Source organism: Sebastes umbrosus, chromosome 1, assembly GCF_015220745.1.
Source record: "Sebastes umbrosus isolate fSebUmb1 chromosome 1, fSebUmb1.pri, whole genome shotgun sequence".
Taxonomy (NCBI): domain Eukaryota; kingdom Metazoa; phylum Chordata; class Actinopteri; order Perciformes; family Sebastidae; genus Sebastes; species Sebastes umbrosus.
Window position 1 is genome coordinate 11221101 of NC_051269.1, and position 24752 is coordinate 11245852.

The window sequence follows — 24752 nt, forward strand, 5'->3', positions numbered from 1 at the left end:
CTACAATGTAAACAACACAGCTTTGGCTTAATAAGTCATTTCTTGGACATCAGTATGAGGAACAAGGAATTAATTTCTAAAAATAAAATGCTCAGTTTGCTTTGATGAGATCAAGAAGGATATCTGACAAAGGAGATATTTAATTTTGGCTTCATTTGTATAATAATTCTTGGAATGTAAAGGAGGTATTTCAAATTAATAGATCTATTTCATAATAATAAAGAAATGGCTATTTTGGGTGTTTTGAAACTACATGTTGTCCTACAATCATTATTTTCTCTGCAAGTACAGTTCCACTTGTACGGCCGTAATTACATTTCAACAAGGGGGATATTTTTTTTTGCTTTTGCAAGAAGTGGAACAAATGGAGTTTCAAAATACGGCAAAGACAAATTATCTGGGTCTATTAAAAGATTTCTTTAAAAGGGGGCAGTAGTATTGCACGTTCATAAAGTTGGGGGACGGCACAAGAAAGATGAAAATAGAATCATCTCAATTGAAGCTTGAGATGATTCCCCCGGTTTAAAATATTGAAGCGTCATCATCAGGGTTACTTTGTTAGACAGAAGGCTCCTCCAGAGCCACAGAAGACACTGTATGACTGTTTCGCAGGCTGAAAAAGTACTCTTCATGATGATGAGTAAACTGACCTTTTTGTGTACAATCACTTTCAGAAAAATTATTTCAGGAACAAAAGACGAACATAGATTTTATGTCTGAATACAAGATAGCGATGGCAGAGTAATGAAAGAGCCGATCTGTTTTTTCCTCGCTGATAAAAACCAACTGTGTCCCGTCAGAGACAGCTGGGAGTGTTACAGTAACAAACCATCCTCTCATCTGAGCTCTGATGTCTCCAGACTGGGAACCTTGGTTTGTCACTGATAAGCACATCCCTGCCTGTGTACGCAGGGAAATGTGCGCCGCCGTTCTCGCGGTTAGCGTACTCCCTCTGCTCTACAGCAAGACAGCAAGTCCAGTGTCTGACTGGCTGGGTTTTAATCCTGCAGATTAATACTAATGCCACGGCAAAGAAGGCTGACAGACGATTAAAATGTCACTGGATAACCTCTCCACAACCCAAACAGTAACAGCTCCAAATACACAGACCATTATATCACTCGCAGTACCTGGTACCGCACGCCTCCTCTGCACCTCCCTCACAGGGCCGAGAGGGTGAAGGAGTCAGGACAGGAAGAGACTGACATGAGGGGAGGGAGAGCAACTGCATGGGGGACGGCTAGTTATGACAGTCCAAACTCAGCCAGGGTCTGGAACTCCAGCGTCCGAGAGATTGACGGGCCAGATGGATCTCCACATTAACAACTGAGTACAGGGGATGAAGCGGACCACCTTTGACCCCAACGACACCCACCAAGGACTCAGATAGCACTTTATATCAGTCAGTAATCTTGTGATACTTGACTCTTGAGCTGCAGTGATTAATCGATTAGCTGTCAACTATTGAATTAATCGGCAACTATTTTGATAATCGATTAATCGGTGAGTCATTTTTTTAAGAAAAGAAAAAAAATTATTCTCTGATCCAAGCTTCTTAAATGTGAATATTTTCTGGTTTCTTTATATTTAGTAAACTGAATATTGTGTCGACAAAACAAAACATTTCAGGATGTCATCTTGGGCTTTAAGAAACACTATTTTCACCATTTTCTGACATCAAGAAAATAATCAACAGCTTAATTGACAATGAAAATAATCGGTAGTTGCAGCCCTGGTTGACTCATGATTTTTTTTTTTTTTTTTTTAAAGAACAGTGTGTAACATTACGGGGGATTCATTAGCAGAAATGTAATATAATATTCATAACTATGTTTTCTTTAGTGTATAAACTAAGAATCGTTGTGTTTGCGTTAGCTTAGAATGAGCCCTTCATGACTACATAGGGAGCGGATCCTCTTCACGGAGTCCACCATGTTGCTCCACCATGTTTACTACAGTAGCTCAGAACGGACAAACCAAACACTGGCTCTAGAGAGAGACTTTAGAAATTGTTATTACCTGAAGACCACTGTAGTTCTCTGACACGCTTGGAAAGGGAGGGGTGAGCGGAGGGGTACTCAGTTGGTTGCGATCTGCAACCTCACCACTAGATGCCACTAAATCCTACATACTGCTCCTTTAAATATGTAAGATTACATGAAACAAAATCCCATGATTTATCTGGCCATCATTTAGCTGCCTTCTCTTTCTTAACTAGATACAACAGCAAACAACTGTTCATTTCATTATCGATTTATCTGATGATCATTTTCTCCATTAAAATGCAGAGAGGAAACCCTTCTTGGTTTTTCCTGCTAACAGTCCAACAATAAAATCAGTTAACTGTCAGATAAGACAGAGAAAAGCAGCAATTTAGAAGCTGGAACTGGAATTTTTTTTTTTTTTTAAATTACTTGAATTTTTTTAATCGATTATCAAAATAGTTGCAGATATTTTTCTAATTGTTTCAGCTCCTATAACAAGTCCCTCTTTCCGTTTCTAGGTCATGAGCATACATTGCAGACTAAATATATAACATACTTTCAGCAGACCTTTAAATAATTTAATTTGAGCAATAATAACCATGCACACAGTATAACACGCAGCTAATTTAGCCGAGTCACATGACCACACGCCCTCCGAGCAGCCAGCGGAGAGGAGGGCAGGTGGCAGGTTTATTTGTAAAGATGAAAATGGGATGAATACCAGAGGTTAAGAGGTGTGAGAGGACAGGACGGGGGTACAGGGAGATTTAGGAGAGGAGGTCATAAAAGCTGTGAGAGGGCGAGGTGAAGTTAGGGTCACTGCTCACTCAGGGTCCCATGTGATGTCATTTCACCAACACAGTACACGTCCTGAGAACTGCTCGGGAGCTAATTGGTTGAACCGAGGTAATAAATCCTGCTGAAATTTATAGATACCATTCTAGTCGTTCTGTTGAAATGCTGCCTTCCTGGTCACCAGGTTAGAAACCCTAATCTCTTCTCCACCACTGCTGTTTCTAAGACCATTCAAACAATGGAATACTATTGAAGTTAATGCTACAGACGGAGACCCGTAATGTGGCTTTTAAAGGCGCTCTTTTTGTTTCATTAGCTTTGAACTTCAAATTTAGCTTATACGGTTTGAAAGGATCATAGCTTTTACACTGCACCGCTACATAAGAGGTATATTTCTAATGCTAGAAAGCACAACCGGCTGTTTGAAAAGGGCTAATGGCTCCATTCAGATAGACAGGAAACAGTAAGAATGAAAGACCTCATATTAAAGAGCAATAAGGAGCCTTGACGTAACTGAAGAGAATTACAGCTTGAGGAAAAAAACAAGAAAGCCAGTTGGTTTTATAAGTGTTCGAGCAATTAATTGTCAAAACATTGCCTCTGAAAATGTTCTCCTCACTGAGTCAAATGTAGGAGGGCCTCACAGTGTGAGTGTGTACAGTAATATTTGACAGAGATCAAATAGCATTTCACTTGTTTCCACTTGTTCAAGGAATTGTCTGTAAGGGAAATAGGGGATAAAACACCCACAACATCCGTTCCTAAGATCACACATTCCATCCTTAAACACTGGTTTTGTTTCCCTCCTCCGTTCATAGGAAAACATATCTACTTACAGAAGTAAATAGGTGAGAGGGCTCGGGCCTCGCAGCCTTCATAAAATGAATACGAGCGCTCTAAAATGGAGGGCTGAGAGGGGCGGGTGGTGGACCGCAGCACCTCATGAATTCTGCAATTTGCCGTCTGTTTCTTGACTCTGAAAAATTCTTGGAAATGTCTTTTCCTGGATGATTTTATTGCACAAGAGCCTGTGTTTTTCTCCATGGCAACCACATAACAGTAGAGCCCAACTAAGCTCTGACTCAACAAACAGAACTCCACAAAATACCCATTTCAGCGCCAGGGTTTTCCCCCCTTTTCACCCAGCTTTCCTGCAAAAACCCTGGCCGAGACGGCTTTAAAAACGGAGGCCGAATGATCGCACTGACCATGAATGAAGACACATGCTGGGATTAATCAGGGCACATGTGTGACATGCTGCAGAAGATATGTGCGGGAAAACCTGACGAGCCTCAGGTGCTGCATGGGGCTCAGGCGTTTTGGCGAGCCGGAGCCCGTGACACGTTCAGTACAGTAGGACGGGCAGCAGCTGGGTACTGTTAACCTGCGGGATCCTCGCTTTAAGCAACAGCAGGTTCAGAACAAATACACCGGACAGAGCGTTACATAAAAGTCTGTCTCTCTCTTGGTGGGCTGAGCTGGAAGGACGCAGGCGCTTTGTGGCGCTAATGTAGCTGCTAACAGTGAAGACAGGCTGAGGATTAGTGTTGCAGGCAGGCACAGGCCTGAGAGGAGGACATGATGATGATGATGATGTGTGTAACTATGTAATCTCCGTGGTCTTTCTACAGCAAATCTGCAGGTTGGACAAGATAACCTACCAATTATACTGCAAGAAATGCAAACCAGCTTTTGTGCCGGAGAAGCTATCGATACTCTTTATGCTTTAAGAAGTCTTTTTTATTTCATGGCCGTCCTTTACTGTAAGGACGAGTTTGAAGGAGACCGAAGGAGTCGTCGTCCTCCCACCACCTGTCCTTGAATCATACTCATCACTTAGCACGCCAGGAGAGGATTTAGTTCGCTGCTTTCTCATTGGTGAACCGCCAACCTTCTTGTCTTGACTAGTTAAGGCCATTCCTAAGAAAACAGGACATGTCTGCTAAACTGTAACTTAAGACAACAGCGAGCTAGGCCGCAGTTTCAGCTGCTGTCGAGCAGCTGTAAGGCTGTTAGCGCGTGTGGTTGCTCTCCGTCTTTCAAAAGGCTTCACCCTTGCAAAAACGCACAATCAAACAAAATTATCCTTTATTTGTTGCATATACGGTCATTGCAAAGGGGCATGGGAGGCTGCCAACTTTTCTCTTTGCCTCTCCCCGTACTCCCCGTCTACCTCGTAGTGAGCACAGAGGAGTATGCCGCAGGGAGGGGAGGCCCTACACAGGAACTCAATAATAACTTTCAGCAGTCTAGCCAGGAGGCTGGAAGCCCAGACTGCGGCTGTTCCCTCCTGTCCTCGTTCCTCCCTCCGCACAGCCCCACGCTCCTCCCTTCACCCCCCCCTCCTCCTGCTGGCCTGTGTCTGCTCCACAGGACTGATGCATTCTGCAGACAGGCCAGCGCTCTTAAAGAGACACAGGCCACATTTTTATCCCCTGAATCACTGCAGTGGACGGAACCACTAAAGCAAGAGCAGAGTCCTTCATTTCCAGCCTCTCAATCAAGGGCCTGCTGGGCTTTCTTTATTTCACTGCTTTTCTTAGAGCTCGAGACTCGGACATGACGCAAAATGTGAGGGAATAAAACCGGCCCCGAGTATGTTGAGAGGCTCTCAGTGGATCTCTGGCGGGACTCTTTCACTGTGGCGGCTTTTGAAGATGTCTTTGATGCTTTCTTTAAAGTTTGTCAAGTGCAATCAAAGTTCTTGGCAATGGAAGTATATTTAATACCATTGTCATGATAATTTTTGGAGACACTCCAAAATAAACCTCATAATACGGATTCTGAAATGAACCGCTGAAATTGCCTCTGATATAACGCGAGGTGACACCGTCTGCCTCAGGGAGAAATACTCCAAGTGACAATTATCTTTTATCGTTGATTATATTTTCGGTTGATAGATTAATTGTTTGATTAATTAATTTGTTTTGTCCAAAACCCCAAGTTATTCAGCTTACTATAGACAAGGACAAAGCAGCCAATTCTCACATTTTATAACCTCAAAACCATCAAACATTTCTGCTTGAAAAACGATGAATCGATTCTCAAAACAGTTGTCAATCATTCTATCAAACGACTGATTGATTCATATTTGCCGCTCTAATAGAGACACAAGCAAATCCTTCTGGGTTTATTTGTATATAAATCAACCTACAATAAGAAAACTAAAACGTTGCTGGTACATTTCCCACATAGTAAAGTGAGAAAACGGCCCGCAACTTGAAACAGAAACTTTTTTGGTCTTAATGAGTGAAAATACCTACCTTACACTTTCTGTTCCCCCCATTTTATGAGTTGAACCGAGCATGAGCCGCCTAAATAGCGTGTGACTGAGCAGAGCCATGTTGAGCTCTATACCACAGCAAGGAAACGATTAAAAATTTATTAGAGTTGAGTGACACAGAAACCTACAAGGGCGTGCCTGCCAAACACGCTCTCATTCTTTTGCTGTCAGCACTTTTCGTCTCTTCATATACAAACTGTACAAAGCGGCAGAGGGTCTAAAAACCCGACCACAGACCGGCGAGAGAAAAAGGTTAATATAACTCATTTATATGACAAACACACTGGCTTCTACTATACTATTATTTTACACACATACGTACGGTGACACGGGAGGGTTGCAGTGGGTAAAGCAGAGCTCCATAATGTATCACCTAAATATCTTGAAGGGGCTAAAGGGTTAACACATCTCAGCTGCAGCATAACAAAAGATGAAATCTCTCTGGGAGGTATCAGTGCCAGAGTCAGCAAAGCAGCACAGTCCTCTGCAATGATAACCCCATTCTGGAAAACCTATAAGGCTGAGCATCCAGCTTCAGATGGACCAGACAGCTCCAGCTCTTAAAAACTGGGAAAGAAATCTTCCAGCAGAACATAACTGAGACTCTCAGGAGTGTCTTCATCGCAGGAATCGCCACGAGAATCGCGCTGGCCTCGCACTCCAGTATTTTCATCGCTTAACAATGCTGTTATTCCCACTTTAGTCAGATGTGCAAACAAAATAAAGCCACCACCTGACTGTATAAAGGCTGTTTCTGGACCAGAAAAGAGAGAGCCTGGATTCTGTAGTCGTACAAAACAACTTACTGTTCGCTACTCTGTGGTGTGCAGGGCGCTTTGAGAGGGTGACGCATACCCAAACAACACCAAGCCATTGAATCACCGGTGTTTACGCAGCCACATAATTCTGCACCATCTGTAGGGCTCAGATCTGATCTTCTGCACAGCATAACAAGCTGACGGCGATGCAACAACAAGGGGACACACACTCGCTGAGCCACCGTCTCCTGAAACACTTTTAAAATACAGCCAGCTCATTAAATCACAACAAAGATCTCTCGCCCGGAATACATCTTTATTTGCAGCCGTGATAACAGCTTCATGGTGACGTCCTCTCCTTTGCCCTCGAACTCTGAACCAACCGTCACCTCCTTCACCTTACAAGGCAGATGCAGGATGAAAAAAAAGGCAATGAACTTCTGACCTGTCATTCAGACTGCGGAGGAAGCTTTGCAGCTCGGGGGCAACCAGAGTCCACCATCCACTCTGTCTCTCCTCCCCTCAATGTCTCACCCGACCATCCCATAAACCCCCTCTAAAAACCTCCTGCTCCCCCTTTTATGGCTGCCAGATGGTGGGGAGGCCTCCGTGCCTCTGGACTTGCCTCTCTAGTCTAGTAAAACCAGTTGACCTCAGCAACATAAAAACTGCTATTTATGAAAAGGCTTTGGAACAAAACACACAAACATCCTGCCACTGAAACAATCAAACGCCATCTCATCTCCCAAAGAGCCCTTTTACAAGATGAGAGCAGAGACACCAATGTACCCCTGCATGCTCCGGGGTGGTGCTGAGGTCCAGATGTAGCGACTACACCCAGGTACATTTTTTTTTCTCCTTCTTCTGTGTGAAAGGGTTTTTATTTGCGTGTCTTGGGTGTGAGCGCAGGACTTTGGCAGCGTCTAAATTTCTCCCTGAGAAACGGAGAAGCAAAACAAACAGAGCCGTCTGCATTCAGGTCGAAGCTGAACCGCAGAACCACAGTCTGGCCTGCGGTTCACAACATTCTGTTCCAGCACTGACTTCACCTAAAACAAACACTCTCAAGACCCGTCCACCTCAGCCAGAGAGAGAGAGAGAGAGAGCAATCTGAGAAAAAGTTTAGATTTGAACTCCATTAACAAATCCCCTTTCTCACACTCATACTTCTGCTGCTGCTGCTTCTCTGACCGACGGCCATGTTTTCACCAAGTGCTGGGCAAATGTTTTCACTCACTTGTCACTTGTGTAGGAGTTGTGCCCTTTGACGGCATGCTCGGACTGAGTCCAAGGTTTGCGAGCGTGCAGAGTTGGGTGGGAAAGAGGGTTAAAAGGCCACAGATCGCCTTGTTATAAAAGAGCAGTCCAATCAATGGCTTCCTTTTACTGCAAATCAATTTAAGTGATTATCTGCTCTTCCAATAACAACTTTCTTCCCCCTCTGCTCACCTCGGATGTCCCTCCTTTTCTTCTTCTTCCTTTATTTGTTCTACCGGTTGGATTCCGCCATTTATGTCCTGCAATTCAACCTGACCTCCAGGCAACCCCTGGCGTGGCTGCCTAAGCCATTAAGGTAGCTGTGACTGTGGGTTATTAGTGTGATAAAAGTTTACTGTCCCTCCAGCCACTCCGCACGGCTGCTGTTTGACGCCTCTGAGGGACGAGTCTATATGGGACCTTTCACACAGCAGATTGGCCATGAGGGCATTTGGTCAGTAGGCCGGCACACAAACGCACTTAAGAATGAAATCTTTAAATCAGACGAGCGACACAAGCAGCCAGGGCGACGACCAGAAAATGTAAGAAGCACGGAGCAAAAAAAACAGCCCACATCCAAGTCAGGAGGATGAATCAAAGTAGAGCATCCCCTGTGCGTTGGCTTTGTGGAAATATGTAGACAAGAGGGCTTAGGGGGGTGGTGGTTGTCTGTGCTGTGTTTTTTCCTGTGCGGCAGAAGTTGTGGGCAGCCGAGCTAACTGCAGCCTCAGCACTTCTCTCCATATTCTCCAGTTTCAAGCCAAGAGAGAGAACAAAGGCAGAGAGCTAAGCTGCTGCAGAGGTAATGAGGACAGAGGCATGCAGCACAGGAGTGTGTGCCCTCAATAACGAGTGCTGCTGCAGTCTATGATGGAGTCCTGTTGGACAGCAGGAATAAAAATCCATGCAGCTGCTGCTAGCAGCCACTCTGCTGCCTGTAGTCTACCCACAGACAGCAGTAACTGACTGACTGCAGCCCACCCCTTTTTACACTGCAGCTCTGTCTACCACAAAATGGAAACCACAGTGTGACTGGAATTTGCTTGGAGACACATTGGGATCCTTGAAGGGAGACAGTAAAACTGTTTATTCCATTGAGATACTTTAGCAAAGAAAGTGGCAAAATGTTTTTAACTGTTGCAAGTTGCAAACAGAACAGTGCTTTCATTACATTACAGCAACGAAAAAAAAGAAAATAAACTGTTACCATAAAAAGTAGTCAACGTGACAGAACAATTAATTCATACAGAGCTGATACTAATAATGCACTGTCAAGAAATCAACTAAAATGTGTCAGATGGCGGAGCTGAGTCTTCACAAATGACACAAGCTCAGATACCCGAGAATGACAAACACTGCGAGCTGTGGTGTGAAGCATTTGAAGAAGAAGAATGGCGCAGCGGGGCACAGAGCTGAGGAAATCCACATTATTGCTAAAGGAGAATCCCAATTAAACTTGAGGACACACCCTTTATCCAGAGTGTCTGCCAAAGTCTCCCCAGCTCACCAGTTGGAATCAATAATGTGATTAAGAGGGAAAAAGCGAGTGAGGGGAGGAATTTTACAGCAAAAATAAAACTTGGAACGGCGGTAGAGAAACTCCAAAAGGAGAAACATGTCTTTCCGGAGTTGGTATTCATTATATACTTATTATCCTTCTGTAGCCGAACAATAGTGGTGGCTTTCTTTCTTTTTGTTTTCAGTTTCAAAGCGTCCATGAATGACATGTTCAGCTCTGCTTTGCTGCTCCATTTCATTACAGGAAAAACATGTAAACATCCTATACATGTTTAAAAAAAAAGCAACTAATTACAGCAGTTATGTATGTAACGGGTAAATATAAGCATTCTAACATTATTTACCCCAAATGTCTTTAATTTTAAAGTCGGAGGCATTCCACAGAGAGGCTGTTTTGGCAGCTCTTGGCTGTAAAGCTGTGTCAGTGCTGGTCCATGCCAGCCCCACCCCATTAAGGCCGAACCCTGCACATCATGTGTTTCCACTTTACCGATAGGGTGGAAATGACCTCAACGCAGTAAAAGATGACAGGGGTGCTAGCGCTGTTCACCAGATGTGAGCAGAAAAAGAGAGAGAGAAAGAAAGAGGAGGAGGAGGAGGAGGAGGAGGAAAGGGAGAGAAAACCATTCGCCTGAAGAATTTACTGCAAACCCCTGAGGAGCCCTGTGATTGAGGGTTCAAGTCGAGCTCCAGAGGTTCCTGGTGTATCTCAGCGGCGCTCGGGGACCAAATACCCTTCTGGCCCGGCCAGACGCCGAACCGCACGCGCACACACGTACATGCATGTACGCATACATCCCAAAAAAAAAAACACACTGTCATTCCACTGCACCTGCTAGCAACACAAAAGCCACTTCCTCCCACTGTGTCCGGCCAAGCCCCTTTATCCCATTTAGTGCAGCCTGCACCGCAACAAAAGGCAGAGAAATTAGGGAGCTGCGTTGATGATAGGGCGACTAATCTCTTTGGAGGGACTCATTATATCAGCAGCCTGTACAGTTCGGCAGCTGAAAGGGGTGAATTAAATATGGACATGCAGAGATGGGCGTCTTTGTGAAGATGAGTGCACCAACAATGCGCTGCTATTACCTCTGGAATAATTCATACATTCCATATGGGACAGATGCCCCGACCACACTATCATCTGTGCATTTGATTTCACACAATTGAGGTCAGAAGTGAATTGATTATCTCCGAAATATGTGCTTGTTTTGTTGTCATAGCCATATTTTGTAGTTCAAAACTGTCATACAGTCTTCATGTTTTTTTCTCTCTTGAGTGTTTACAGCATATCATAAAAGGTCACTTGCCCTTGCACTCAAACACATACTCCTCTGCAGCACATTAGGACTGTTGGTGCCAGAAGGAGAGGTGATTATTACTTAGTTTTTGATGATAATCTGAAAAGCAGCTTGACGTTTTTCAAGATGATGCATGTACTACCTCTTCTCTTGACACCAGCCCGATACTCTGCTTAAGACACGCGGCTTATAATAGTCCCCTCATTATAGGATAAAGGGCTGGCCTGCTCTATTTCAGGCCATGGCTGTCTGTGTCTGCGCTCGTCGACTAGCTGGAAATAAAGCCAGACGCTTGTCAACGCCACAAGCACAAGGGGAGGCAGGCGGCCCTGCTGGGCAGCCGGCACAGCGAGCACGGCGCGGGGGGCAACCCTGCAACTATTAGACACCTGCAAAAAGGGGGAGTGGGAGGGGTAGTGAGGGAAGAGGTGTCCTCAGCATGTGAGCAACTGTGGCCCATCTGTACGCCTGTCTTTATAAATGTACAGCCTGCTGCACTGATGCAGGGAGAAAGAGCAGAAAGTGAGAGCAAGGTGGGGCAGAAACCGAATCGGGATGCTGAGATTCAGAAACATTCTGCTTTTCAATGAGGTAATAAACAAGACTAACAAGGTCAAAGAAGGAGAAAAGATCCACCTGACCAGATGATGCTGTGGCACAGAGTGACCATGACGGATCCCGGGGTGACTGTAATACTGAATAAATAACTTTCTCCCCCCTCGCTGCAATAGAGTCCGCTAGGACAGCTGTGCTGAATTCATTTGATACGGGTGCCTGCTGACAATGCTGCATTGCTCCGTCTCTGCAAGAAAGCATGTCGAGCTGGTCTGAAGAGCACACAGGGGCTCGCAGCTTTTCACCAACACTGACTGATTGTTCTGCTATACAACCCTAAAGCTCTGACCCCTGCGAGACTAAGCTAAGAGAAATAAACCGTTTATTAGAGAGGGTCGGTCCGGAGAAGAGGAGAAGACACAGTGCTCTTACAGTAGATCAGATTTTGAGATGCAATGTCCTGGCGGCAGAGCAGATACGTGAGATGATAGGCGCCCGTAATGGCACACGGCAAAAACAGGAGAGAGCCGAAAATAATGTGGATCCCACTCATTTGTTCATTTAGCGGGCTCTTGAAACGAGCCTGGAAAAGGAGATAGAGGATGGTTATGAGGTCATCCTGACAAAGTAGCACTACCTCTCCATTTTTATCTATCCATCTATCTATCTATCTATCTATCTATCTATCTATCTATCTATCTATCTATCTATCTATCTATCCATCTATCCATCTATCTATCTATCTATCCATCTATCCATCCATCTATCTATCTATGATGAACAAAACGCAGACAGATGGCGAGGAGTTTTCATCTCTTCAAAACGAGACGATCAGCCCTCACACCCCTGGAACAGCACAGTGATACATGTGCGGCGTATGTAGGCCAGTCTGAATACAGACTGATACAGCATGTGCTCACTACAGTGGAGGTGGAGATCTAAGTATAATGCAGTGTGAGGGGGAGTGCAGTAGGAGATCTCAGTGGAGGAGGAGAGCCTGTGTCTGTATGTGTGTGTGTGTGTGTGTGTGTGTGTGTGTGTGTGTGTGTGTGTGTCCTACAGGGTCGAGGAGGTGTCAAATGGAGGAGGTGAGTGATGGTGGCGGGGCAGAGGAGGTGTCAGACATGGAGGTCTCGGTGATGGAGAGGGGAGCTTTTATACAGTGCTGACCTGTGGGAGAAGTGTGTGTGATGCAGAGTGGAGAAGGAGGAGGAGGAGGAAGAGGAGGAGGAGGAGAAAGCAGCAGCAGCAGCAGCAGCAGGAGGAGGAGAGACTTTCATTGGAGGTCACAATGAAAGAGGATGGGCAGTGAATGGAGGAGGGTGAGGTCTCTGTACTGTAAGAGGTCTATGCACTGTGAGGTCTGTGCGTTCGTACAGTATGTGTGTGTGTGTGTGTGTGTGTGTTTTGTGTGTGTTCTGGCGCGCTTCTTTGAGCCCACCAGCCAGAGAGCACGAAGTTCTTATTTAGCACAGGAAGAGCAGCTCTGCTTAGCAACCACAGCCGCCCTCCAATCACAGGCGTACGGAGCAGACTCCAACTGAGGACGAGTCCTTTCTGAGAGTGTGTGGAATCTGACAGAGACCTCTGAACGTTGAGGTCCACACCTGCCCACACGCTCACACACATACTGTTCATAGAACAAGGTAAACTATTTCTCCAGAATCTGAGCTTTTATGTCACTAGCAAGACAAAAAAAGTACATTCACGCCCCTCTGCATGTCCTCCGCTTCCGCCGTCTCCTGAACTCAGCGGAGAATTCAAAGTTAATCTAAACCATCCTAATCCCAAAAATTTTAATTATGCATATCCCGAAAAGCAAAGGGAGCCGTGTAAATCCTTAAAACATTCATTCTCCTTCCCACCCCACACCCAACACCCCACAGCCGCACACAGCACTGTGCTGCAAACTCGGCACCGCACCAGTCGCAAGTGAAAAGATAGCGGCCCCGATTGTGATCTGCTAGCCATCGAAACAGGAGGCACGAACAAGATTTGGGCCAAATGCTGTCTGAACACTGAGCAGTCTGTTTGGTTTAGCTGCGTGAGCTAATCCTTATGATAGCTTTAGAGGTGGGCGGTGGGCGGATTGTAGGCGAGAGCAGCATGCCGATTTGTCATATGGCACCAGCAGGGCCTACTTCTGCTCGGGCTGGAGCTCCATTAGCACATCTCCAATGTGGTCTAACAGTTCTCTAGCTCAGAGCTGAGGGTCATTAAGGAGAGACAGAGGGAAAATTTGAGGGGATAAATATCCTGCTCATGTCTCTGGCCTCTAAAGTCTCATCAGAAGACTCAAATTGGTATGTACAATTACGCTGTTGTAACATGCCGTATATCTAATTCATGCTCTAATTACAAAATTCCAGAGGGACTGGGTTATAAATTGTGAGGATGCTTAGAGTGGGCCAACGAAAGGAGGAGAGAGTCCGTGGATGACATTCAGTCTCTCCGTGTTCCTGAAGACGCTGTCCAGAGAAGATGACAGTTTTGATGTGCACTGTGGTCTCTGCATTCCAGGGGTTATGTAGGATTATCAGAGTTTAACCCCCCCCCCCTGACTGCAGCAGCTTAGTCGCTCAGCCAGCAGCAGATGCAGACTCCAGGATTTCCTGTCTCTGCACCAGATGGGCCTGACTCTTAATCACAGAGCTGGAAATCAGGAGGTGATCGAGGAGGAATTGATGATGATTGTGGAATAACACTAACCCAATACAGGCATCTGTTCTGCCACTAACGGACCGGCGGACCGACTGGCTTGTTGACTGCAGTCACAGCCAGCGTTCATCTCCTCCCTCATCTCATCATCGCTGATCAACACTAATCATCCTCCTCCCTCACTCTGCGAGTTATACAAGAAGTCTTTCACACATTAGCACTGTGTTGCTGCTGTGTCATCGAGGTTTAGAGAGGAACGAAGCTAAATACTGTCCACATGAAACGATCAGAAATAGAGATGGGCAATACAGTATACTGGCATGATACTGATATTGCATTGAATGAGACTATCTGATATTGCAGAAATGCTTTCTTTTACAGTTTTAAATAGTTGTGTACAATAAAGTCATAACATCTTTTCTCTACGAAACACTTGGAGAGGCTTTCTTATAATCTAATTTTAACTTGTTAACAAGCATGTTTGACTTTAACCAATGATTTTCATAAGTGTTTTACAAATAAACTTTGTTTTTTAGCTTTATCATTATCTCCCGAACATATTGGAGCGGCGGAGCTGAGCTAAATTAACTATGAATGCCTCTAACTCGCAACTATGTAAACATCCCTAATGACTTTTTCTCATAAATAATATGTGTAAATATTCACCCACAACACATCAGTCGGATGTAACTAAGTACATTTAATACTAAGTACTGCACTTGAGTAGAATTTTGAGATGCCTGTACTTTACTTTGGTATTTCCATTACACACTCCTCTACATTTCAAAGGGAAATTTTGTACTTTTACATACAAAACAATAATGTGATTTTATTTATTTATTTATTTGACAGGGACAATACATGTAGGCACTGTTACACTTAATTAAAGTGCAACCGATGCAATGTATATAAGACTTCTAGCTGTAGCTAATTTGCAGATCTTGTCCCTGGATCAGTTAAATAATATGATGCATTGTTAAACATTAACAACACATACACAATATACAGTGTAATAATATAATATCCACATTTTCCGCCATTATGAGTATCATCTTCGCTCTTTACTTATGATACTTTAAGTACATTTTGATGTCAATTCTTTTACTGAGCTAAGACTTTTACTTGTAACAGAGTATTTTCACATGGTGGTATTGCTACTTTTACTCTTCCACCACTGCAAACACATCATAATTTATGGAGGAATCTGGGCAAAAGTATTGCGATATATTTGAATTTGCTTTAACATATCCAAACAAAAAAGGTAATAGGGTTAAAATCAATATAACATCACAATATTAATTAGGATATTTTCCAATATTGATATATAGCACATAGAGCATGGAGGCAAATGTATTCAAAATCACATAAAATAATCAATTTGATGTGTTCAAAGCATTACATGAGGCCAAACTTGTCATTTGTGTAAAATAAATAAATACAAATAATAATAATATAAAAAATAAAAAATAATAAAATAATATATTTTTTTATATAAAAATAATAAATTAATTAAATAACTAATTTAGTTACATTTGAATTAAAACTTGCAAAGAATCGTCGATTTGAACAACATTTGTGTGGGAATATCATGAAAAGATCATTGATGATTCTGCTGAAAGTGGATAAACAATAATATTGAACTGTGGCCCAGCCCTATCTCTATCAGACATGCAGACACCACTACAGGCTCCAATCTGTCTTTGAGCGCATAACCAGGAAACCAGTGACGGGGCAAACTCACACAAGCATGGATTTCCCACCCTGGGAGAGAGGCTGGAGGTTACAGACCAATCCACGCAGCACCCAAAGAAACAAGGCACTAACAAAGAGAAGAGGCTGCACTTCACAGCCTCTGAAAGCTCGGCCCTCAAACAAAGGAGGCGGCGGGTCTTTAGCGCACATCACCCATGACAGAACCCCAGCTGACACCCTTTTAACATGGGGTCACCCCTGCCAGAATAGAGGCCACAACCCCTGGGAGCTCCCGACACCCCCTTTGCCTTGACACGCTGTCCGTGCTTTGGCCACAATGCTCTGTCCAGCAGTCACTGCATTGACAAGGTGATGGGAGGGTTGAGGAGGGGTTTGGGAGTCAGGCGACTGCTCTCAAAAGAATGAGTTTCCGAAAGAAGTATAAGTAGGAGAAGGCAAATCAAACCCAAGCGACGAACTACCAAGATCGTGAATCTGTTGCACCAGGAGCGATATTTAGAGACGTGCTAAATCTGAACTAAATGCAAATGACTATATGCGTATCTAGGTGATGTGGGCGGGACTGGTCTAAGCTGGCTGGGTCAACGCTGGGCAGACAAGCCCATCAAGGACCAAAGAGATGCACGCTGTCAGCTTTCAGGGCTTCCCAGAGGTCAGCAGACAGATGGGAATGGAAATGAGCCGGCAGAGAGCTCATTTTAATCTGGCTCGCACAGCTGATCCAGTCATTACACTCGGCTGTTTACATGCAAACACGCCTCGTATACTCGCCATATACCTAAAGACACACAAGTGCAGATAAACCCACAGTTACCTGATGTAAGCGGTATTTTTCATTCACTTTTAATAACTGCTAACAACTGCAAATACACAAACCCTTTACCCTTCGACACACTTTTGATTGGCTTGCTCCAGGTTCGAGGCTAATTTCATCGAAGTGAGGAGAACAATGGGATGAAAAATGGCATAAATTGGCCTCAGTTGAATGGCTTTAATATCCATTCCATTAAGGAGGGTCTACACAGTTCTCCAGAGTCCCCTTTTGCTCTCCACTCAGTCAGATGATTGATCACATTGCCCTCACTTCTTAGGGATTTTTTTTTACAGTTAATGCTCAGAAGTATTTGACTTTGAAGGGGAAAAAAACAAGTTTTTGCAATTCCAATCCTCTTTCTTGAATATTTTCATGCTAATCAGAAAAGTTGACATTCAAATGATTACACGCAAGGTTCAACACAATGGAAGAAGTAATTTGAATTGGACACAGTTTCCATGAAATTTACATATACTTTTTGTCAGTGTGTCAGCAAAATAATCACCTAAGAATCGGAAGCAGAGAGCGCTGTGACTTAAGCGTCACAAAAATGGTCGTTTTTATTGGAGTCAATCTGCAGGTTAGAGTTTGTTATCTGTCCACTGTATATCCCTCCGTCCTTTATCAGACAGCCATCTGGCCAGCGGACTGGACGCAAGGGTACGTGATTGGATGGTGTGAAAAGAATGGGGGATGGCTGGGTCAGTGTCTTTGGGGAAAGGTCAGGGGTTACGGCCCTTTGACAACACATGTCAAGGCCTGGCTCACACACACCCTGCATCTCCTGAATGAGAGTCTGCAGCCTCCCCTCTCAGCAATCTGCCCTCATCTGCACATTAAGCAAAGAGCCAAATGACCAAATGCTGGATTTGATGCAAAACAGACACAATGGGTCTCATTCCCTCCTCTGATCCGGCTTCTGCTTTGCCTGAGGAGTCTGGTTATGTTTCACTTTCTACATTCACTGCCTATCAATAAGACATAATTGTAAATCACACTTAAAAATCTCTCTAGCAAATCACACTTCAAAACTATTCCACAAGAAAACACATGCTACATCAGCAATAAATGAGTTTCCTCCCCGCAGTATCAGCAGCCACCACCACCACGTACAGAAGATGAGGTGGGAGTCTAGACAGATGATACAGGCAGAGAGGAGGTAACCTTCGAGGCAATCTCTTATTAATAAAACACTCTGACATCAGAGGGAGGCTGAGGCAGGTTGATAACATTGAGTTTTTGTTTCATAGGTAAGCCGAGCCAAAGCGCGGTCTGCGAAGCCCCCGTCCGGCCTTTCAGCAGCTCGGCCTGTCAGGCTGATGTATGGGGGAGCGCTGGTGTGCAGCTCCCTGAGGACCAGGCCTGTCTGCTAACTGGGACGCGACTGACAGTGAACCACAGCAAACGCAGCACTGCCCCCTCCGCCACGCTCCCTCCATGATGCTCAGCCCCCGAGTATTTCACACACACTGAAAAGACTGTCACCATTTTGAGAAAATATATAACTCACAAGTGATACATCAACTCCTGCTGACTGCAGTTAGGAAGAAATTAGCCACAGGTGCTGACCCAAGACCCGCGATAACTTTTTTTCTTCTACAGACAGATATATTTCTGGACTGTACAAAGACGTCTGGGTCCAATTTATGGGGAAAACATGATATAAATCAGCTGTGGACGCCTGTGTAGCTGCATCCAGGACTGATAACCTTCCCCCCTGTCGTTATTTCAGAAATGTTTCTATAAGACATTTTCCTGAGCATCTTTTCAAAGAGAGTGTACTGAGGTTTCCCTGTGAGACATCTCCTGGCTCCTGCTCAGACATGGAGCAGCACCATGGTGATGCATACAGAGATGTCCACTCATTAGCAGAGTCCCACACAGCAGCTGCTCTGTGACGAAGGAACAGCCACCTCGTCTCCTGGCCCTCCTTTGGCCACACTAAACATCTCGGACCCACGCAAGGAGCCTGGACAGTGACACACATACACACATAAACACACTCATATCTTATCCTATCCTGACCAGCCACAACACCTTCTCTCTCTCACACACACACATTTCCATATCCCAAACCTCATTAAACTCTTATCCCCTTCCCCACCTCGTGGCACCATAATGGGCTTCCCTGCCCCCCCTCTCCACCTCTCCCCTCTCACACTAATAAAATATATCATCGGGACTCCATTTATCATAATGCAGATGCCCTTGGGTAACCCTGAGGGTGATGGGGGTGGACCGGTGAGTTTTGGAGGATGGGATGGGATGGGGGATGCTGAGGGGCGTCAGCTGATGGTTAGAGGCTTCACACTGTCACCTCTTTCAGAAATAATATATGAGGCATTCATATGAGGTGTTTCAGGAGTAGAGAGGAGACACAGCTCTGTACTCACTGATCTTTACTCCATGGTCTTCATGACTTGCTTTTACTTGACAAGCATATTTTGTGATGTGCTATTATTGTGTGTAGCTGTGTATTGTGCACTTTGTATGTTCTTTCTTGTATATGACTGTAGTATGTTTCTTTGTTTTGACCTGCCAAGGGATTTACAGATGTGAATTATAGCTTAAAGCTGTAATCTGGCATCAAATGGTGACATTTATGTTTTAAACTGTACATGGTCCCTTTTTTAAATAAAATAATAAATAAATAAATAATGTGATGTGACATGTGATTTGCATTGTAACTCTGTTGGGGGGTGTCTATAATAAGACACTGGCAACAAAAATGTACTTAAGTAAAAGTAGTTAGCAAGTAAAAGTCCTGCATTAAAAATGTTATACATAATTGATAATAAACTTGAGTATTATCAACAAAATGTATTCAAAATATCAAAAGTCAAAGTATTCAATGCAGAAAAAAATCCCTGATACTATTAGACATCATATCATTAGATTATTATTAATGCTTATGCATTCATGGTCCAATAAGCATTTCACTGTTGTAGTTGGTCGAGCTAATTTTAATAGATGTATATACTGTTAGGTAGATTAATACCATTGCATCATATTTCATAAAGTGATCATTTGTTTTGTATGTTAAGTCTTAATCTGTAAAGTAAAGCAGTCAAATGTATAAATAAATGTAGTGGAGTAAAACGAACAACATTTTCCTCCTAAATGTAATTGAAGTATAAAGTAAATGGAAATACTCAAGTAAAGTATAGCCTATAAGTACCTCAAATGTGAACTTAAATACAGTAGAGTACTAGACTGTTTATGCACTACTTACTTAAACCACCACCATGTGTTTGAGGTTGACCTTCTTAAGCAAATACACAAATATAACCTACAGTATAGGTTGATACAAACAATCAATCAGAGAAGACAAGTGACAGGCCTGATGATGAGAAGGATGAGCCTTCCTCAGAATGAATGTTAATGAATGCAGATGCTGTAGTAGGCTGTTGAAATATCCACACATACATACAAACAATAATAATGTTAAGACTTACTCTGCAGGATTTACTGGACCTCTTGCTCATCAGGTCATATTTTCCTTTTAACTCTTTAAGCAGCTGCTCCAGGTGACTCTTCTCCTCCTTGCCGGTGTAGTCCGGGTCTAAGAGCACATAAGCCCGCCAGTTGGCCGAGTCGAACCCCCAGTGGACCGTCCGGTTCTCCAGTCTCTTGTGACTGTGCACCACAAACTTGTGAGGTGGGAACATGAGTCTGCAGTCCATGCACTGGATGCACGCTGCGTTGGGGCTGCTGTACAGCTCCGGCACGAACAAGCCTTTACACCTCCCGAAACACTCATGGTACACTTTGAAGCTCCTCTCGGTTCTCTCCAGCTCCAGAGAGCCCAGCTCCTTGTTGTTGCAGTGAGGCGGATAGGAGCCACCGTAGATGAGCGCGTTGCAGAGGCGCTCCGCATCCGTCTGCGTGATGAGCCCGCAGGACGGAGCCGAGAAGGGCAGGATACCCACCACTTTGAGGATCTCCAGCTGGTCCGCCGTGCACCTGGAGCAGTAGATGTGCAGGTCGTCGCACACCGAGTTGATCTGCTGCAGGGAGAAGTCTCTGAGCACGCTGTTGAGGATCTGCGGCAGACAGAGGCGCTTCTCACCGCCGACCACGAAGCACGAGATGGGCTCCCGCTCCAGCACCGTCTCGCACCTCTCCGTGGAGCGGTCCGACGGGATGAAGAGGGGACCGGACATCACGGGAGGTGTCGACGTCTGAGTTGGTATTGTGAGCAGCATCTCCACGGATTTGTTGCTGCCATCCTTACCGAAGTAGGAGTCCTGCTGGTGGTGCCACCGGGCAGAGAAAGCAGCCGGTCCGCCCAGAGAGCGCATGGAGCTCAGGTGGAACTGCTTCAGAGTTTGTTGGAGTCCGGGATGAGGCTGGAAGCTGGTGCCCTCCATGTTGTCAGTGGAAAAAAAAGAGAGTTTAAAAAAAACAACTCAAAATGATCAAATTGACTTCTCTGGATCTCGGTGCGTCCTCTATAGCATCCGGCTACACGCGCTCAATAACGCGCATTTCCATGTCACCGGAGAAGCTTCCCAGCGCGTCCATTCAGAAAACTACTGAGGGCTCACTGCTGCTGGTATTCACAGAGGGGCTGTTCACGAAAGAAAAAGCGATAAAAGAAGTCGACAACTCCGAGACTCAAAAGTCGTTTTATCCACCGTGTTACTATGCGCTCCTTGCGGTTTTACGCACTCCTAGAAATAAAAGAAACTCGCTAGAAATAAGCCTCGTCTGCTCAGTCTGGCTGCTCTCAGTCTGTCTCCTCTCTAACTCAATGTGTGAGTCTCTCTCTCTCTCTCTCTCTCTCTCTCTCTCTCTCTCTCGCCCTCTCTGTTTGTTTGTGTCTGGTTCAGTCATTGAATCCCAGCCAGGAATGTGACTGACTCCCCGGGCTGGCTCTTCCCTCAGCCAGCTGTTCCTCCCTCTGCTACATGGCAGCTGCACATTAAAAAAAAAAAAAAAAAGAAAAAAGAAAAAAAAAGAGAAAAAAAATCCCTCTGAACCGATGGGGAGGAGGGTGGAGCTTTAGGAAAACATAGTTGATGTTTGGAAATATAAAAATAAACTTTTCAGATGTTTGAGCCTTGAAGATCAGCATTTTTTTGGGGCTTTCTTTAGAAACTTTTTTTTTTATAATGAGATGAGCTAGAATATATACTGTAGGTTATATTTGTGTATTTGCTTAAGAAGGTCAACCTCAAACACATGGTGGTGGTTTAAGTAACTAGTGCATAAACAGTCAAGTACTCTACTGTATTTAAGTTCATAGTTGAGGTACTTATAGAGCCATACTTTACTTGAGTATTTCCATTTACTTTATACTTCTATTCTACTACATTTAGGAGGAAAATGTTGTTCGTTTTACTCCACTACATTTATACATTTGACTGCTTTACTTTACAGAATAAGACTTAACATACAAAACAAATGATCACTTTATGAAATATGATGCAATGGTATTAAACTACCTAACAGTATATAAATCTATTAAAATTAGCTCGACCAACTACAACAGTGAAATGCTTCTTGGCCATGAATGCATAAGCTTTAATAATAATAATCTAATCATATAATGTCTAATAGTAACAGGGATTTTTTTTCTGCATTGAATACTTTGACTTTTGATATTTTTAATACATTTTGCTGATAATATTCAAGTTTATTATAAAGCATTTCATCTGAAATCTTGTTTCTGATATTCCCAGATTCAAGTTTTTTATTCATTTATTATTCATTTAATTTACTTTCTGATAAAATAAGTTTTTGTACTATTGCAGCAACTTTCCATATGTGTCGATTTATATGATTTTATTTTGTTTAGATTTTAAGTTATGGGTGTTAGTTACTTTTATCATACTTTTATTGTAAAGCACTTTGTAACCTTATTTTGAAAGGTGCTATATAAATAAATGTATTATTATTATATTATTATTATTATTATTATTATTATTATTATTATTATTATTATTATTATTATTATTATTATTATACATGGGCCAAAATCGACCCATACACATTTCCCATGGAAATTTATTAGAACCCTAAAAAAAAATTCCCACACCTTAACTGTGGTTACAACAACTATTTTTTAATTTTTTAATTTTTTTTAATTTTTTTAATTTTTAAATTTGTTTCTATTTTTTTTTTTTTTTTACCTCTGAATAGAAATAGCAGTACAGTAAAAACTTGCCGTGTAAAATGCTATATAGCAGCATGGTATGATCAGAGAAACACAAATGCATGCAGTTATTGTTGTTGATGTTGTTCTTGGGTGTTATTCATTCTGTAATTTCTTTCAAATATGTTTAAAATCTCAAACAAGCATTAACATAACCATAATTTAAGCAAATTTGGGGAAAAATTATATAGATAGCATGCAATTATTATTAACAAAACTGTTAATTCAGATTTTTTAGCTACTTATGGAGGAGTGTAGATTTAACGAACTTGTGCATCTAAGGGTTAAATGTCAACCTCGAAAACTTAAATATTCCATACCAATATTACACCTATATAAATCATAATACAACTGAGATAGTGAAAAATCATTTGAAATTCATCAAAAGGCCGATCAGTTTACTTCACATTGATTCTTACATTGATATCACCTCCCCTCATTTGTACATTAGCAATTATTTTCATACTTTGCACTATTTCCTTGTCCTTATTGTTTCTTAACAAATAAATATATGATCACTAATAAGTAACTGAACAACTTTGAATCAACCTAGATTGGTGTTTTACCTTTTTTAACCACTGGAGGACGCTAAATATCAACCAATGAAGGTTAAGACAGATGGAAATTAATGCAAAAGCAGAACGTAAAACAGAGAGTTTGAGAAGGTGGCACAATGTATACAAGAACAAAGCAAACATCTATAGTTAGATCTCATTAACTGAAAGTACAAAGACAATATTAATTTCTATAAAAAAATAAATACAGCTTTATCAAACTCACAGCAAGAAAAATCTGTAACACTTTATATGAACGTCATGTCTATAATGCATTATGAGCACATTCATAAAACATTATAATGCATTTATGAGACTTTATAAAACTCTTTTTGAATGTTAATAATCATGCATGATAACTTATAACAGAGTTTATAAAGTATTATAAGTGGTAGACATAGTGTATAATAAGTTCAGCTTGCATAATGCTTTATATCTCGATGCATTTTATATGACATTTTTATGGCATAGGCTATGACTTTTATATGACATACTATACATGACTTTTTATGACATTTTTTATGAGATATTATACTATGACTTTTTAATGACGCACTATACTATCACATTGTTTTGACATATTATATTATACTATGACTTTCTTATGTTTTTTTACGACATACCATACTATGACTTTTATGTTTTTTATGACGTACTTTACTATTACTTTCTTATGTTTTTTGTGACATACTATACTATGACTTTTATTATTTTCATGACATACCATATTATTACTTTTATTATTTTTATGACATACTATACTATGACTTTCTTATGTTTTTTATGACATTCTATGACATTTTATGACATACTATAGTATGGCTTTTTGTGATTTTTTATGACATACTACACTATGACATTTTTATGACATAGTATACTATTACTTTTTATTATTATTCTATGGCAAACTATACTATGAGTATATGTTTTTTATGATGTACTATACTATGACTTTTTATGACGTGTAGGAGGTGGGAAATGCTATATGTGTAGGTTTATTAAACAAGCACCCCCCGATTTTTCGTTAATAACTGAACTATTCTAACACTCGTTACTATCTTTACATTAAGGTAATACACTTTGACATCAGTAGCGGGCGCTATGGTGCTGCTGTTGATCCATCAGGGACACCCTAGCTACAAGTTCTGCGGATGCGCAGCTCAGAAATAAACAAACTGGCCTGGGCACCTGAGCAAGCAGGTGAACCTTTAATACATCCATGATGTGAACCGTGAACAGGACGCCAACTTTGGCACTCTATCTGTCGAATCCACAGGTACTGCATAACTCGTGTTTTGATGTTTAGCTTGGATTAGGATCTAATTTCAATGCAATATCAGTTGTTTTTTAATGTTTCAACATGATTTTGAGATATGTGTTAGCAAGCTTCATCTTGTACGTTAG

The 24752-nt window shown here is 42.6% G+C and overlaps 1 protein-coding gene and 1 long non-coding RNA gene across 2 annotated transcripts in view; one reads left to right on the forward strand and one right to left on the reverse strand.

The window, feature by feature from the left end:
• skib (v-ski avian sarcoma viral oncogene homolog b) overlaps nucleotides 1–21524 on the reverse strand; it is a 34762-nt gene extending 13238 nt beyond the window's left edge. Inside the window, exon 1 of the mRNA XM_037776695.1 lies at nucleotides 20093–21524. Coding sequence (XP_037632623.1) covers nucleotides 20093–21007 — 915 coding nt within the window. The 5' untranslated portion in view covers nucleotides 21008–21524. The remainder of the gene's footprint in view (nucleotides 1–20092) is intronic.
• LOC119492337 lies at nucleotides 9202–18425 on the forward strand. Its single transcript, XR_005207758.1, has 3 exons — nucleotides 9202–13755; nucleotides 17725–17796; nucleotides 17888–18425. It is a non-coding gene; the product is annotated as an uncharacterized LOC119492337 (long non-coding RNA).
• Nucleotides 21525–24752: the final 3228 nt, after the last annotated feature.